Source organism: Pelecanus crispus, chromosome 3, assembly GCF_030463565.1.
Source record: "Pelecanus crispus isolate bPelCri1 chromosome 3, bPelCri1.pri, whole genome shotgun sequence".
NCBI lineage: Eukaryota > Metazoa > Chordata > Aves > Pelecaniformes > Pelecanidae > Pelecanus > Pelecanus crispus.
The window spans coordinates 124,425,070-124,442,561 of NC_134645.1; the positions used below are offsets into that span (position 1 = coordinate 124,425,070).

The 17,492-nt window shown below is 37.5% G+C and overlaps 1 protein-coding gene across 2 annotated transcripts in view; it reads right to left on the reverse strand.

The window, feature by feature from the left end:
- ATAD2B (ATPase family AAA domain containing 2B) overlaps positions 1 to 17,492 on the reverse strand; it is a 78,441-nt gene that overhangs the window by 25,847 nt on the left and 35,102 nt on the right. The window contains exons 16-22 of one of the 2 annotated variants that reach the window (XM_075708132.1): positions 13,511 to 13,822; positions 9,392 to 9,524; positions 7,297 to 7,483; positions 6,436 to 6,621; positions 5,629 to 5,764; positions 5,145 to 5,326; positions 2,417 to 2,576 (exon numbers count right to left, since the gene is read on the reverse strand). In XM_075708132.1, coding sequence (XP_075564247.1) covers positions 2,417 to 2,576; positions 5,145 to 5,326; positions 5,629 to 5,764; positions 6,436 to 6,621; positions 7,297 to 7,483; positions 9,392 to 9,524; positions 13,511 to 13,822 — 1,296 coding nt within the window. Of the gene's footprint in view, positions 1 to 2,416; positions 2,577 to 5,129; positions 5,327 to 5,628; positions 5,765 to 6,435; positions 6,622 to 7,296; positions 7,484 to 9,391; positions 9,525 to 13,510; positions 13,823 to 17,492 lie in introns of both variants that reach the window. The other variant, XM_075708131.1, reaches the window with a different exon arrangement.

A 17,492-nucleotide genomic window follows, 5' to 3' on the forward strand; every position in this document is an offset into this window, starting at 1 on the left:
CCGCAAAATCATACTGGACGTCTCCTGAATCTGTAAGGTAGACCTGGCTTGCTTATATTCCTCCCGGTTTTTTTTAACCTTAAATTATTGCTTAATTTTTTATTTAACAACTACTAGAAAATTCAAAATTGTGCTAAAAGATTACTTTATTGCTTATATTGAAAAGCTATTTCTCATTTTAATCCATTCAGAAAAACTGGCAAGAAACAAGCCTGGAGTTTGCTACATTTTCATCTCTATTTGGGGACAAAAAATATTGCCACACTGGAAGCCTAAATGTGACTCATGAAGAAACATTTTTTCAGAGAAGACCACTTTCCATACCCCTGAAACACACAAAAGAAATTATTCCAACGCTGTTGAAATTTAAAAAGTAATTGTAACTTAATAAGTAAGCCCATATGTGGAGAAAATTGACATCTAGAATGTTGCTTCTCAGTGAAGCCTACAACACTCATTGTTTGCTTTTAGTACAAACATATTTAATTTGTCAATTCATCCATACTGGATTACTTTTTCCAGTTGATGGAGGTACACAGCAAACATCACATTAATGTCTACAACATATTATACAATTAGCAGATTTAATCTGTTTTAATAATCACTAAAGACAACAATTAAGAATATCAGTGAACATTTATTAAACAAGGTTTATAATTCTAGAAACGGCAAATTTTACAGCTGGAAAAACTGCTGAGTGAAAAAGAATACCCAGTATCCAGCTCAAATGAGCCTTACATATGTTTTCTGGGGAAATCTACCGCCACTTAAATCAACTGGAAACTAGAAATTTTTACCCACATATATTTGTGAAGCATTATGTTTTATGATCACAAAAAATGCACTGCACCCTTTGCAGATGTAATTTTGTGATATTAAATTTTAAAAAGTTGGTCTGATAATAAAGTTTAAGACACCCTTGCAAAAGGAAGAGGGGATAAAAATAGAAAGAAAAAAAAAAAAAAGAAAAATCAAACCAAAAGTATTTGATTGAACTACTACTTTCCCCATGTCCTGTGATGGGCAAGACCTTCCCATAGACAGTGTTTCAAAGAGGCAAATACTAGTATGTGTAAGACACAACGGTTATGTTTCCATGCCTTTAAGAACATGCTGGAGGGAAGGGTGTTCATCATCCTTTCCATCCAGAGGAACGTTGACAGGCGTGAGAGGTGAGCCAGTGCGAACCTCATGAGGTTCAACAAGGCCAAGCACAGGGTCCTGCACATGTGTCAGGGCAATCCCAAGCACAAATGCAGGCTGGACTAAGAATAGATTGAGAGCAGCCCTGAGGAGAAGGATTTGGGGGTGTTGGTTGTTAAGAATCCCAACATGACCCGGCAACGTGCACTTGCAGCCCAGAAGGCCAACCGTATCCTGGGCTACATCAAAAGAAGCATGACCAGCAGGTTGAGGGAGGTGATTCTGCCCCTCTACTCCACTCTCCTGAGTCTCCACCTGGAGTACTGCATTCAGCTCTGGGACCCCCAACATAAGAAGGACATGGACTTGCTGAAGTGAGTCCAGAGGAGGGCCATGAAGATGATCCGAGGGCTGGAGCACCTCTCCTATGAAGACAGGCTGAGAGAGTTGGGGTTGTTCAGCCTGGGGAAGAGAAGGCTGCGAGGAGACCTTATCACAGCCTTCCAGTACCTGAAGAGGGCCTACAAGAAAGCTGAAGAGGGACTTTTTACAAGGGCATATAGTGATAGGACAAAGGGTAATGGCTTTAAACCGAAAGGGGGTAGATTCAGATTATATATAAGGAAGAAATTCTTCAGTATGAGGGTGGTGAGACACTGGAACAGGTTGCCCAGGGAAGCTGTGGATGCCCCATCCCTGGAAGTGTTCAAGGCCAGGTTGGATGAGGCTTTGAGCAACCTGGTCTAGTGGAAGGTATCCCTGCCCACGGCAGTGGGGTTGCAACTAGATGATCTTTAAGGTCCCTTCCAACCCAAACCATTCTATGATTCTTTGATTTACCCTGTTATATTTCTGTCCCCAAATACATAGTTCTTAATTTCTGTGTGTGAATTTCATGTTCTAAGCCCATGTGGAAATAAAGCAGGCCACTGCCAGATTGCATGCAGGATTCTCTACAGAGCTCTCCAAATCACGTTGGGGTTTTGTTATATATACAAAGTCTATTCACTGAAAAGGAGCTATCAAATTATAAAAGGAACTACAAAACCTGATTTATTAGAAAACAACTCTGAATGCTGTAGTTCTCCTGCTCTTATAATGTCCCTCAGTGCACCACATGCCTCAGAATAACTAAAACCACAGACCCTTATGACATGCTTATCCTAATTATCACATAGCATGCAGTTTATTTAAATGCCTGAATAGTAACCAAATACATGATTAAATACCAGGCTTTCAGGTTTAGGTAGGCCAAAATGAAGTAGGTCCTTACCTCCAGGATCTTTGTCTGGATTGTACTCCAACGCATTGCTGCAGATCAGGTCAATATCCGTTAGGAAATCCTTGGCTGTTAAGTAGTTGTGTTTATCAATTTTGGTTATTACTGTTGATAGGTCCATTGGCTCTTTGATAACTTCAAGGTAATCCGAAACCTACAAACAAATAGCATACAGAAATGACACAGGACCATATGCGCTCCATTTGAACATTGCCAATTTCACATCTTTATACGCATTCATTCCACATGCTTAGCTCTAATGCATTAACTAAACATTTTGATTTCTGAACAAATTTCTGTTGAAAAAAGAAGTTTTATCAGACTAAATAAAACGCAGGACTTCCAAAGCTACTTTTTCTTCAGTAGCCCACCAATTCATCTTTCAAAATGAATTTAATGGTATTTTTGAGGCAAAACATTTTAACATAAACGTATTTTTAATTCTATTTAGACTGATTTTTTTTTAATAGCCTTGTAACACTCTCTTGGGTCAGAAAGGCAAAAACAACCAGCCTAACCCAAAACCCTAGGAAAAACTAGGGAAGCTGTAATTTGTTCACTTTATAGGTAAAGTTCTTATTAAATTGAACAGTCAAATTATCAGCTTTTAAATATCTTCTATTGAATAGTTCCTTCAATCACTCGTTCAACAAAAAAAAGTCAGGTTTTATCGATTGAAGATGTTAAACTGACTGTACAGAAGGGCAGTCTGAAGAGAAAGCCTTGTGTCAGAGTTCACAGCTTACTATGAGTTTAGGTCATAACTGGAGATTTAGCACCCACTAGGGTACACTAAAAAGTATTTAAAGTAATTAATGGTACTATAAGGGGCTCAAGCTTGATAGTCAAATGCATCGGCACAGCTGCTGTAACAAAGTTCACAAAAAAAAAATCTATTAATTTCTTATTTACTTCAAGGAAAAAAACCCTATACTTGAATGTTTCAATGTGATTAAGATTAGAATCAATTAAAAATACTGGCAGCCTCAGAGACAGTATTGCATTTTTTCTTTTGAAATCACCCACGTATGATGGTAGTTGCCAAAGTACTGAAGAGTTAAATACATATTCAGAGCAAGCCATAACGGCTCCGTAAGAATTTTTTTTTTTAATAAAGTATCTGTAGACGTTCATACAAAAACATACTACAACATAAACTAACATTAATGCATTAATTCAGTGGACAGCAGTCTATCACCTAATTCCTTAAATACACACACTGAAATTTATTATTAAAAATTAAAATGGCAAAAATTCTCTTTTTATCTCTACGGAACCATGATGATAATTTGTTCAGTGATTGGAAAGCCAAGCCACAGGCTTCCTTTTCTTGCTAGCACATCATCAGAAAGAATCTTCACTGGAAACTCTAAACATTGCTGCTGAATTAGTCAGGAAAATCCTTGACTTATCACGTAGCAGCATTCTCTCCAACACAAGTAGGAGTGGAACAAACTTAACACATTTTCTCAGAAAGTCAAGCAGACAGGCTCTTGTAGAAAAGGAAAGGATAGTTCTGTGCTTATATGCACCAGGGGGGACAAAAAGGATTACATTTAATTTCTAGTGTTGATATTTTAGCAGGGGTTTTGACAAGTCTTTAAGTAACGAATTCATATTTTGATTCTCCATCTACAAAACAAGGAAGGTAATTTGTTCTTTCTTTACGTGCCCTTATTCATGTAAGTTTAGACCACAAGTTCTTTGCGGAAAGAAACTGCCTTTACTATGAGTATGAAGAGTTTCCTACAGTAATGGACCTCCCAAGCAGTTTCTTTAAAAAAAAAAAAAAAAAAAAATCTTTAAGTTACTGCTCAGACCATGCTCACGCTGTAAGTTGCCATGTTAAAGAACTCATCGGTCCACAGGAACACTATGGAAAGCTAAAATTAAGAGACTACTGCATGGGCCCATAAAAGATGCCTGTTCCATCCTGCACGGAATTTACACTGCAAATCTGCTTTTTACAATGCTGTACTTTTAATGTCCAATATTCATCTCTTAATGTCTTCCAAAAGAGATGCTTCTCTTCAGAAGCAATTAAGCTTTTTTTTTTTTTTTTATAATTCTGAAGCTTGCGAAGCTTGCAGTGGGCCAGCATCGGATCTCAAAGTCAGGCCAAACACAAACCTATTCATATAGCAGCACCTGAAAATAGATTTGCAGATCGAACTGTCTCATCAGTTAGGTGTGCAAACCCCATAATCGACCAGTTAATGCCTTATAATGTGCTACCATCTGTGATTAATGGCACCCACAAGCATTACTGCTGAAATTATTCCACAATACCATTAATGCTGAATACGTTATAGAACACAGCTTACTTTCCCCAATACTAGCATGCCTATAGGATTACAATATTGTAAAAGCTGTTATTAAAGAATTATATTTATGGTTTCAAATATTTCAGGAACACTGTTAGGGATAGGAGTGGTGGCATTTTTAAATGCTGATTTCAGCTATAAAATTGACAGGAATGCACAAGGTTTTTCAATAGGTCACTGGCACAGCGAAACAACATTCTCTAACTCCTTGCATCACAGATGAGGCTGTGACTACCTCACCAGCTAAAAATCAGCATTTTAGATTGGAAAGATCATGGATCAAATATCTATTTTTCTTATTAACTTATCCATTTCCTTTTTTAAATTTATGTTCTTTTTCTAATAGTTTCAACTTCATTGTTTGCACATTACTGAAACAAGACCTCTTCAATATCCACCGGTTTGCTGAAGATGTTAAAGCGTTTGTCTGTGGCCAGCCTCTTGGTAACATCCCTGAGAAACAACCGCAGCTCTCTCAATGTGTTCTCTTCCTGGTCCTCCATTCGCTGTTTTTCTGCTTCTGACAGCTCACGGGCAGGACATGGCAGTGCAAGAGGAAGAACTTCCAGAGCACGAAGAGCTAGGGAAAAAACAGGAAGTCAGACAATGTAAATATTAACAACACAGTTGGGATTATGCCGCTCCAAATTTCATTATATATTTAATCTGCCTCATCGATCTATCACTGCATCCTTAACCCCACAGCTCTCCATTTTCCAAACTGGTAACTGTAATGCACAAAATTTACTCTGGGCACTGATTAACAGTGTCAAATGCTAATTACACTAAGTGTCATATACCCACACCTTTTGAAAGAGGAAAATACCACAAAAGAAAACATTCAGATCACATTATTATTGGTTTTACTGTAACTTAGTTTACCAGCCTGTTTCCTTCTTGGTGGGGGCATTGCTGCCTCATCAAGAATTAACCTTTTGAAAAATCGCAATCTGTCTTCTTCACTTGGTCTTTGAATATAAAAAACCTCTTCATACTGGATTCTGAAAATACATTTCACCTAAAAAAAAAAAGGCCATATGAAAATAGAGCCCCCATTCAAAAAGACATGATTAATGACCACATTAAAACACCATAAAGCACCAGTCACAAACTTTTCAAAACTAGCCACAGGAGAGAAGATAGTAAACTCCACCCAAAGCTGTGTACACAGCCTAGGAAAAACAAATACTTGTAATTCTCACTGAATTTTCTGTAGTAACTAAACTTGTAGTATCCCATGACCCTAAAAATGGCCATCTCTGCAGTGAAAAGAAGAGACGAGGCAGGAGGGAAACCCCCCCCCAACAACAACAACAAAATAAATGTTGAGGAAAAAAATAGGAACTCCCCTCCCCCATCCTAAACCTCAGAGGATATAAAGCTAAATGTTAGGCCTTTAGACTAAATCTGCATTTAATTACACTGGAGTAATTTGTCAAAACAAACCATTGACAAAATGAACAATTCTGTCTTCTCAGCAAAGTAGCATGGCGATTATGAAAATCGGTAATATGGACGTACATACCTCATTAAAGACAATTACAAACATTTAATTAATATTATATTTTCAGTTTGACATATTTTAAATTAAGTTAGAAAACCAGTGCAAAACAGAATGTTTTTATGTGATCAAAACATTCTGCAGAGCGCACACCTCTCTAGCAACGCCTCCTTCCACAATAAACTTACCTCTTCAGGCAATTCACTATACATGGACTCAGAGGTAGACAGTAGAAATATAGGGGAGAAAGATGGTATATCTTGCAGCAAAGTTAGAAAAGTAGCTCTCACAGTTTCACTGACAGCTTCCCACCAATCACCAATATGAGGCATGTAAACAATACTTGGTACTGTTCTTCGAGCTTCACGAAAGATCTAATTAAAAGAAACAGTGATATTTAAACTAAGAAACTAATTGTTATTATCACTTGTGAGTAATAAAATTATTGTGGACTAGGACATGACTCATGTTTGTGGTATTTTATATACAAATGTTCCAGTAAAATAAAATTACCTAATGATAAAGGCTTTCTAAACAAGTGTTTGTGACTGTTAGCTGTAGCATTCAGTTAATTTACATCAATGTGCTAGGGAGACTACAAAACTACTTGTCATATATGTTTTGAAAACTTGGTAAGCCTGAACAATGAAGATGAAAATTAAACGCGTTTGCCATCCATGCAAAATCCACCACAAACTGTTCTGAAACCTAAAACATCTTAGAATAAGTAAATAAACCTAGAACCACAGCACACCAATTTATACACTAGCTATTAAAATGAAAATCAGGAACCAAATACCCAGATTAAGCTTACTTAACATCAGGTATGTGACTGAGGGGGCAAGATAAAAACGTAATTACTCTCACTAGTCAGCAGAGAGATCTCAATCACCCTCTACAGACCCCTTTCTTTTAAACATGAAAATAGGTGGAGCCTATGAAAACCTGTCTTTTAAGCTACATTCCAGTTAGCTGCCTTTATACTGATGCGACTAATCCTGTTCCAGAATTATATAATTTACTCATTACGACAGAATCTGAAAAGTCACCTGTGCACATGATTCTTCAGGCGTTTTGGCACTGACTGAATAAAGTGCTGGCAGATCTAGCCTGTGTACAGAGAATTTTTCAAGACTGTGCAATAGTGCTGGAGCAAGGTGCGAAGTCTGACCCGAACCTCTCTCTCCAGATAGCAGTAATCTTGGTCTGTAAGAGGTTGGCTGGTGATAAGCTGACCTGCAGCAAAACAATCGTTACAAAATACAGTTAACATGCTGATGTTATTAATGGATAGATATATAAAATAATGGATAATAGTTTCCTACAACACCCTTAAAAGATTCAACTAACTCTAGTACACCTCAACACTACTCCAAGTCTCAATAACCCCAGCTTTGTCTATTCTTTGATTTCACAACAATTTAATTCAAATTCATCTGTGCAAAGGCATGTACATATTAAATTAATGAAAACTTTGATTATAAGCAATTTATTGAAAAACAATTCCTTGATCATATAAAAAGACTTAATGGACTTCCAGTGAAGATGTTTATTTAATCATGTCTAGTTCAGTCCCAACTACCAAAGCATCTCAGGAATCCCAGGTCAATACATTCATCCCCTAAAGTGCTACCCAGGATTTCCAAGAACCACCTAACATTTCAATACTTTAAGAAACAGGATCTGAAGTAGGGTTGAATAAAATCACTATTCATCTCCTATTTTAGCATATTTATACACTTCTATTCAGTAGATTTCCAGACAGAAGAAAGATTTTAAAGGAAAAACTGCAAAGGTAAACTTATTTTTTGTTTTCACTGTTGAGAAGAAACCCTAAGGAGTCCATACAAAAATTTTGGGGGTTTGTTTAGTTTGGGGGGTTTTGGCCTGTTTTGTGGACAAGTGAGACATGAAGAGAGATGCATTAGTTTTTTCCGTTAAAAGTCTTCTCCATTTATAGAAAATTGATTATGAAACAAGAAAGGTTTTTAATTAATTTGCATTTTCCCTCATTAAAGTATTTTTATCTGCACATCAATCAGCTCAGGCAGAGAAACAAGACTGGCTGGGTTTTTTTCAGGTGAAGTATTTTGTAACAGCTATGAACATTGCTGACCTTTGGCTTTTCAGTTCTGTGGTGGAGGTTACACATACAGAGAACAATCAAAAATTATCAGAAAGATAGATTAAGGGAGGCTTACATACTTTACAAAAAGGAACATACTCTTTGAGATTATTTCATTTAGACACACATCCACACAAACATGTTGTTGTTTTGGTTTTGGCTTCCCCCTCCTGCCCTCACAACAAAAGCTTAAATTTGGCATTAAAATACTTGACTATGTACCTCAAACTATTTGAACTTAAATCCTTATTTTTAAGCTCAGGTTTCCATAAATGCTGTTCTGGCATCACTCTTTAGCACAAAAATTTTAGCAGTTTTCCACAAGATGGCTCTACTAAACAGTATTACTACTGAACAGTTTTCCTAACCTCATTTTCTTTATTTGGCAAACTCCCTGCAGAACCCATCACATAAAGTAGTCTAAAACTATTCTTAATACAAAACAAAGAAATGCTAGTTTATTATTGTTAATTATGGTAGCCAGTCCAATTCATACAGGAAAGACTCATCCAAATTTCAACACTTTCTAAATTCCCATTTTCCCAAAACTTTCCATGAAAAACAATGAAAAAAAGATGTTAGAAATGCTGAATGCATTAATTACATAATGCGTCCAAAACAGCTGCATACACTGAAGCTCAACAATACTTTAGACCAAGAAAAAGTATTCAAAGTATTCAAGAAAAAGCAAACAAACCCTCCAAAATATTCCTCCATGTCTCTCTCCCCAGTTCTTAATCTTTCAAACCAAAATGGCTTGTTACAACTAAGAACTGCTGTTAACATCCTTACTTCTAAGCCACACCTGTCTGTTGCAAAGTATTTCTGATTACTGCGTGTAGGATGTGTTTTTTCCTAAGACCATTCACGTATCTAAAACTCTTGTCCATACACTTACATGCTTCTATTACAGAACACCACTGCCACCACAAAGCAAAAGATCATCTTTGTTACCTATCCTGATGTAAGAATTTCATGGTTTTATCTATCCAGTTATTTGCATTTAGAGAAACACTCACATTGTAAAATGAAGGTAGGGTTTATGTATAGCAGCTGATGACTGTTTCTTTGGTGATCCTGAGTGACAGCTCGTCTCAAAAATTGATGAAGCATTCTCATCTTCACTATCATCTAATATTAGACTTGGTACATCTGTTCGAAGAAATATATTAATTAGAACCTTATCACTTCTAAGTACATGCACAACAAACAAGAAAAGACATTACAATTTTCTTCATGTAAATTAAAACACATTTTCAAATGTAGAAAAAATGAGTTAAAACTGTCTAAATATCAGAACACAGAACAGTAAGTACTTATTACTTCAAAAACTAAAACAAATTAAATATTGTAGAAGTCTAATCATAATTACAATTTATTTTTTTAAACCATCAAGCAGAACTACTTCATGAATATAACAAATGTTTAACTTGTTATGAAATGCTTCCTTTGGTTTTATTTCACAGCTAGAGGTTTTTCAAGGATAAAGTTATAAAATCTGAAATTCCTCAGACTATATAGAATTTTGTACTTATTTGTTTGTTCTAAGTGCCCAAATTTTTACAGGTACACGTCTTCCAAAATTATTCTCAGCACAACTACCTAGATAATGTATGTTTATGAAGAATTGTTTTCCACCCTCTGATAATCTGCCAAAGAATATCAAATTACTTTTTATCAAAATCAGTTCAATTCATTCCATATTCATATACTCTACCTTAATCTATTTTAATCCCTTTGCTAATATGGTAGTATAATAAGCTGAAGTACTTGCTTATACAGACATTCAGGAACAAAAAGCTAAAAGGCTGATTACATTCAAAAGACAGATTGCAGAGATAAACTACTGCAAAAAATACAAATATGGGACTAAACCAAACCAACCAGTTGACAGTTGAAAATCAGGTACAGCTAAATTAGCTACCAGAGCTGCAACGGGATTAAGAATAGACTGCTGCAATTTGATAATGGGAAATAAACTGCTACAAGATCTTTATTTGGCCCAGGAAAGGAGTTTCGTTAATGTTACCCTAAGGAAGGCACTCATTCTCACTCCCGTGGAGAAATCAGCCTGCAACGATGGGATGAAAATGGTCGCAGCCACTCAGCTGTACAGCAAGAGCAGTGCAGAGGCCAGGCCTCCTGAGGAACAAAATGCCCTGTGATGGACGGGCAGCATTTGCGGGGTTGGGCTCGATGATCTCTCAAGGTCCCTTCCAACCCAAAGCATTCTGTGATTCTATGATTCTGTGATTTCTGAGAGCAGCCCAGAGTCACTGCAGCACACTGCTGCTCAGGGCAACCACCGGACGGACTAACAGTAGCTCCAGTTGGCCACAGCCACTTAGAAAAAGGGACTGCTGTGAAATGAAAGGGTGAAGTACAGAGATCTAAGTGTTCTTCTCAAACATATGACCCACCACATGTTTGCCTGATGTACATGAAGCCATGGCACAGGTTCTGCTACACAGATCAAACCGCTACCACGGGACAAAAAGAATCAACTTCAAGGCAGCGTTAAGTGTTGGACAGAGATGCCATCTAAGGGCTATGCGTCTAGACATGTGATCCCAGGGAACATTGGCAGGAGCCAGCAAAGGCTCCCTTAGTTGGCTGTGTGATGCAAGAAGCTGGATGCAGAGTAGGCTGAGCAGGAATAACATTCTGCTGCTGTGGGATGAGGATGTGTCGCAGCCCTTGGCAAGGCACGATGCAGTCACACACCTGACAATCGTTTCTCAGGGGCAAAGATAAAAAAGGCTTGCAGACCCCAACCAGTGGCCAAAAGCTAGTCCATAGCAAGAAAAAGAAGATCAGAAACTGCTGGACATTTAGCTCTGGGCAAGGACAGAGGCCTTCAAATCAACTGGACATAGGCCTCCTAATTCTTGGCTCACTGCAGTCCCTAAACAGGCAGAATTTTTGCTATACCAAATGTAGACCCATAGGGTATGTCCTACGCTTATGCACTGGACACAGCATGCACTTCCTAAAATACATAACTATTTAAAATTCAGCCCATCTTTTAATCCCAAGCATCAAGCCTCTGTGACATTGCTTGAGCGTCTAAGTCACTGAATTGTGAGAAACAGGAATCATTAGTGAACTGCGAAGACATGTAGAAAACTACGTTTGCAGATTTTAAGTACACCAGTAAGCATCTGCCATATAAATGGCTCTGAATTAAAGAAAAACTGAAGCCCCAGTGTGCAGTCTACATTTACATTTAAAATCATTGTACGTGAAAGTGGATTTTGCTGGTTCTAACACAGATCAATCTTATTATTCAATATTTTCTTGGGTTTAAGGTGGTAAGGTACAGAAGATTGGTGTACTTAAAATCTGTACTAAGGTACAGAAGAAACTTCAAAAGAAAACTTAGTTCTTGTATCTTCAAAATCAATTATCTACAAACATTTAGAAGTAACGATAGCAGAATTATCTAGGAAAACTACTATTAAACTCAATGAATACTTCCAAACTCACTTTGTTAGCAATAATGAGCAGAAGTAAATAGGAAAGTAAAGAATGTAACCAAAGAAAATATGCTGAACTAGAAATTTACAATAAAAACAGGGACACCTAATTCAATTCTTCAACAATAATGACAATCTCTAAATTGGGCATTACCGACAGGTTAACAGTATACAGAGAGATTTAGCCATCTTAAACAACTTTGGTTATGAGAGCCTAACACGATCTAACTGCAGCTGCAAGCCAGCTCACTTCCCCCTGCCCACCACCACACGCTCCCAGGCCCCATCTCATGCCAACTCCAACACTTGTTAAAACCTCCAGCTATCCCACAGTCAGCAGAAAACTAACCCGACAAAAATACATCATTTTTGGATGAGTTTGCTGGTTAAAATGGTTTAACAAGGGGCCTGACATGCTAAAGTGCGTGCAAGGGATAGAGCAAAAATGCACAGCTGGGCTCGAGGAACTGCAGCAGCCAGCACAAGGATCAGCATAAGCTGCCTGGGCTGCAGTCTGAAAGCATGCTCTGGAACAGGAATGAAAAGAAAGTCATGGCTGTCACAGATTTGCTTTATGACTGGGCTAATTTCAAGTTAATCACACTAAAAGCACTGTTTGCATAGTCTGGGGCGGGGACAGTGATCCCAGATAAGAACAGTAGAAAACAGTATGCCAGAATAAGTAGGTATCAAAACCAAGATATCTTGTTCAACTTTTAACTTCCAAGAAATGACCAAGGTAACTATTAAGTATGTCTCGGAGAACAGCTGGGTAAAAAAACCCAGAATGTATTGACTCATGGCCAGTCAAAACAGTCATTCGCATTCCTTCTTATTCCCTGCTTCCTCAGCGCACTTGCATTGCTCCCACTGCAGCAGGGTTCTGGCATACCTCTGACCCCTTAGCGAGCTGATTTTACTCGCTAATTTGGCAAAAAGCTAACTTGACAAAACAGCGAATAGTTCTCCACTTGCTAAGCCAGCAGAATCAAGTCAGAGGATCAGGAGCGCATCAGGCCAGTTCGAGGGGAGGGAAGCCTCAGGAGTCACTGCAGGGGGGTTGGGCTCAATGATCTCTCAAGGTCCCTTCCAACCCAAAAGCATTCTGTGATTCTATGATTCTATGACTTTCTCCTTAACCAGCAGACGACCATTGCAGAGGCTCAGGTATCTCGGCTAACCGCAGTCTCACCTGCTGAGCTGCGAGCTCCCCGCAGCACCCCTTTGCAGCCTGCTTCTGCACCATCAACAAGCAAAGGCTAGGGGGCTGCTAATTGATGCTCAGGACAGAAGCACCGATATCAGGTCCTAACACACTGAACAACATTATCTCACTTTTATTTTGTTCCACCATCAGATCATGCCCCATTATTTGTCACATTTAAAGTGTAAATTACTTGGGCGTTCTCCTTCTTTCAGATGACGCTCAGACCTATGGGAACTTGGTCTATATAGGTCAGTTCATTAAATTCCACAGTGACTTGGAATCAGCAAAAATAATTAAGCAACATCCAAGCAAATTGTATTTATGTACTAACAACACTGAAACGAATACACATCAGGTTCAAGGCCAGCAATAGAAGAAAGCCAGCTGAAATATTTCCAAACTGAAACAGCATTTGGGAAAAAAAAAAAAAAAAAAACAACCTCCAACCCACATACCTTCACTTTTGTCACCCTGGCTAAATTCAGCATGAGGAAACACTTTGTGTAAAACCTCAAGAAGGTTAGTGAAGGTACGTTCCAACAGTGGTCTGATCACAGGAGATAATGCGTGTCCTGAAGATGTCACGGCACGTTGGGAAGCAGGCACAATATTCTGCATTGCATGATAAAAATCCTGTGCGCTGAGAACTACTGAAGAAACATCAAGCTGTAGTTTCTGACTGCTCACATAAATCTGGGGATAGCGTCGTCTCAGGGCAATCAAGGCAGCCTCAGTGCAAAGTGCTTTTATGTCAGCTCCACAGTACCCTAGTGCACACAAAAACAAAAGTATCTTCCATGAAATAGCATTGCTGTGCTACATATATTTCAAACATGCCTAAAGCTAAAACCAATCAGTAATACTTAATTGTCAAGGTCCACAAAGCATCTGCCGAAAGGTATCAGGTCATAATCCAGCGACAGTGTTGTGTACCAAGAAATGATGTACAGGTATATTGAAATATAGTAAGAAATTAATTCCATACTGAGATTACAATGACCTAGGTTTTCACTGTATGGTCCAATATATAGTGTATTTGCAGCCCAGGGTGACAGGTCTGTCATCACTCTTTCCTTAATATTGTCTGAAGTATGTGTGCAATGTTAACAGGCTAGCCCCTCTTCTCCTTTTTTACTTTAATATCTCTACATTAATATATATATTTTTAATAGTAATTTTGTTATACTGGATGAACATCACCAACTTTAAACTTCTACAGACTGAGAAAATGAGCAGCATAAAGAAAAATGTTTCATGAGTAGAATATGGAAGAGATGAGATTCCTTGTTGAAAAAGCATACTATGGACTCTTGAAAAAACATGAACTTTTACTATCAAGAAAAATGTTTCAGACTTTTTAGAGTATCATAATTTTACTAATATAACCAAAAGAGTAGAAAAACTATTAAAAAGCATTAGAATTTTAATTTAGCCTAGCTTCATAAATATCTACAGGTGGCTACCTATAATTGCTTAATCATCACTACTGAAAAACACAGATCTGATAATTATGAAATACTGAGAGACTTAATAACTCTGTGTCTTTTGCAGTGCTAATGGTTTGGGGTTTCTCCCCAGAGGTAGAAATTAGATTTCAAATTTTTCCATATCTCTCAGCAAGAGACATTAATACGCCACTGTATTTTGCAGCACCATAGCTCCATCTTTCAAAAAATGTAAAACATTATTCCAGCGGGAAAACTCTTTTAGAGAATTACAGTCACTATAGAAAAACGTGTTGCACTGAGGTATTGCCACATAAAAGTTCATGGGTTTGCAACAGAGTGTTTATAGAAGCTAATTAATCAATTCTTTAGTTAAGTTATTATCGATGAACTTTTTCTTTAACCAGACCTCCTGCTCCCTGCTAGGTCTTACACCATTTGCAGTTTTTCTACTCTATTTTTGTATTGGTATTTTGGCAGCACCAATTCCCCAAACTGAAGCCTGCCTTTTTTCTCCCTCTGTACCCTCTGATGTTCTTTTGGTGCTGCCAGCACACATATTTTTACAAGATCCATACAGCAACAAGGAACAAAGCTGATTCCATGCACAGTGTTGACAAATAGAAAAGAAAGGAATTAATACAGAAGATAGGTAATTTTCCATATCCATCTTTCAGATATATGAATCTGGGGGATAAGAATAAAAGACACCAACTTTTCAGCTATAAAGATGACTTAAATTAGCTGAGACTTCAAATTCTACCCGAGTCTCTCATATATACTTGAAAATAATTTTTAAAAAGCAAAAAAAAACCCCAGATGGAAGATTACCATAAATATCAGACCCCTTCTGCAACTTTTAAACTAAGCTTTCCCATTTTATAAAAAGGTTAGTAGCTATAATTGTGTCAACTTCATGAGCACACACTGTGACTGTTATCTAAAAAGTGTGTAGCAATTCACATTCATAAGTTACCTTGAAATAATTACACGTGACATTTGGAATATGTTCAAATACATACACTGTATTAATCAATAGACAAATAATTGTTTTCAGCACTAAGGTTTTTTGTTTGTTTTTTTTTTTTTTAACTAGCTCCTGTCATGAAATCAAAACCATGCAGGCACACTCCATCAATCATGTGAACCCATTAGACAGTAGCTACAGGTGCATCAGAGAAATCAAAACAAAGGTTTTTCCTCTAAATTCTGCTTTGTTCTTTCAGTATCAGGCATAGCATTCCCATTTAAATTGGTCCACTTCTCATCTAACAAGCATACTGGATTAAACAGAAAATTTTGGGGGGCACTAAAACAAAGTTTAAATCAAAGATGTGCTAGAGACATATAGCACCCTGCATGCCTGTCACCCTAAAAACTAGTTTAGTATCTTCATGACAAGATTCAGCAGCTCAGGAGCTATATCCTTTCCAATTTTTCTATTAATAAATGCTGTAATATCACTTTCTAACAGTCATTTTAATCACCGCTTGTACACCTCCGAAGAATTACAAAATTAGGAAATAATAGCCTGTAGCCTATTTTTAAAATTAAATTCTCAGGTGATCAGATACACATTTAGTCTCCATTTCTACTTTTCATTTCTCAGGAGCAATTACATTTGAAGACTAATAATTGGTGTCTCTTTTTGAGGGACTCTCTTGTGCATACTGCACATCCAACTGCAGTGACAGGAAAACTGCAAAAATCCTATATCTTGTGAAACATTGAAGAGCTTTTTATTTCTAAGAAGAAAATGCACACTGATTCGGAGGAAGAAAAACATGAGTAAAGTATTGTCAAAGCAAAACAAAATGTATCATGCCAACAGTAAATAACCCAAATTTATTTTTGCCCAAATTGACACTGTAATACAAAACCAAGCTTTAGTGCATTTGCTTCCACTTTTGAAGCATCTCACACAGGATGTTCAATTAGGCAGGCAAAATGTACCGGCACACCTTAACTTAGCACAAAACCAGTATTCAAGTAGCCCATTTTGTTCTACCCATCACCACCACACTCTGCTAAATGTTTTTGAAGTACAACTTTCAAAGAGCGGGACAGCAAACAAGCCGATTCCCATGTAGGTTCCCAAAGAACGCCCTCTGATCGCTGACATTTTAAAGCCACACTCTTCCACCTTTACTGTGCAGAAATTATGTCCTCTTCAAAATTTCTTCTGCCTAATATCCACCCCAAAAACCTACAACAAACTGCTACTGAACTGGGTGAAACGTTTAGGTGAACAATCTTGACCACTTCTTCTAATTTATGTTGTGCAACTCCCTACAACTCCTAAAATGGACTGCAGGGAAAGGCAGTTAGCGAACAATTCAGCATGATGACAGAAACGAAAAACTACTATGTTCTTCTAAAAAATTGTGAAAAACATGAACACTAATGCCAAAACTTCCCCCTCCATCATTACATTAGGATGGGAAAGAAAAATCTAACAAGATACCATTTTGCCACAAAATGTTCCTGCAATAGTAAGCACAGAATAAGAGTATTTTTAACAAGCATCTTGAGTGTGATGGCTTGCTTCTTTATAATTCTATTTAACTTTATTTAAATAACCCTTATCACACTGTGAAAAAATTCATCTGCAAGACAACAGATGGAGGAATTCACACTTTTTTGGTTGCTAATATGTTTTGTTTCCTACAAGACTGAGTTAATAGGTAACAGTCTACCTACAGAAAGTTATCATTCAGAACAATGTAATAAGCACAAGAGATAAGAAAGGATTTATAAAGTTCAGGATATCTGGGGCCCATCTCCAGTAAGGAGAAAAAAATGTAATAATAACTTGTGTTTATGGAAAGTACTAATAAGACATCAGTGTGTGGTCTTCTGAGTAATTCCATGCTCTCCCCAAGCTGCTTCACTTTGTCTCACACACCTTGCAGTCATGCAGCCATTCAGTGAAGTGGGTTCTTTAATTCTCACATACATAGAAATCTCCTAAAAGGTATGTAATCCATAACAC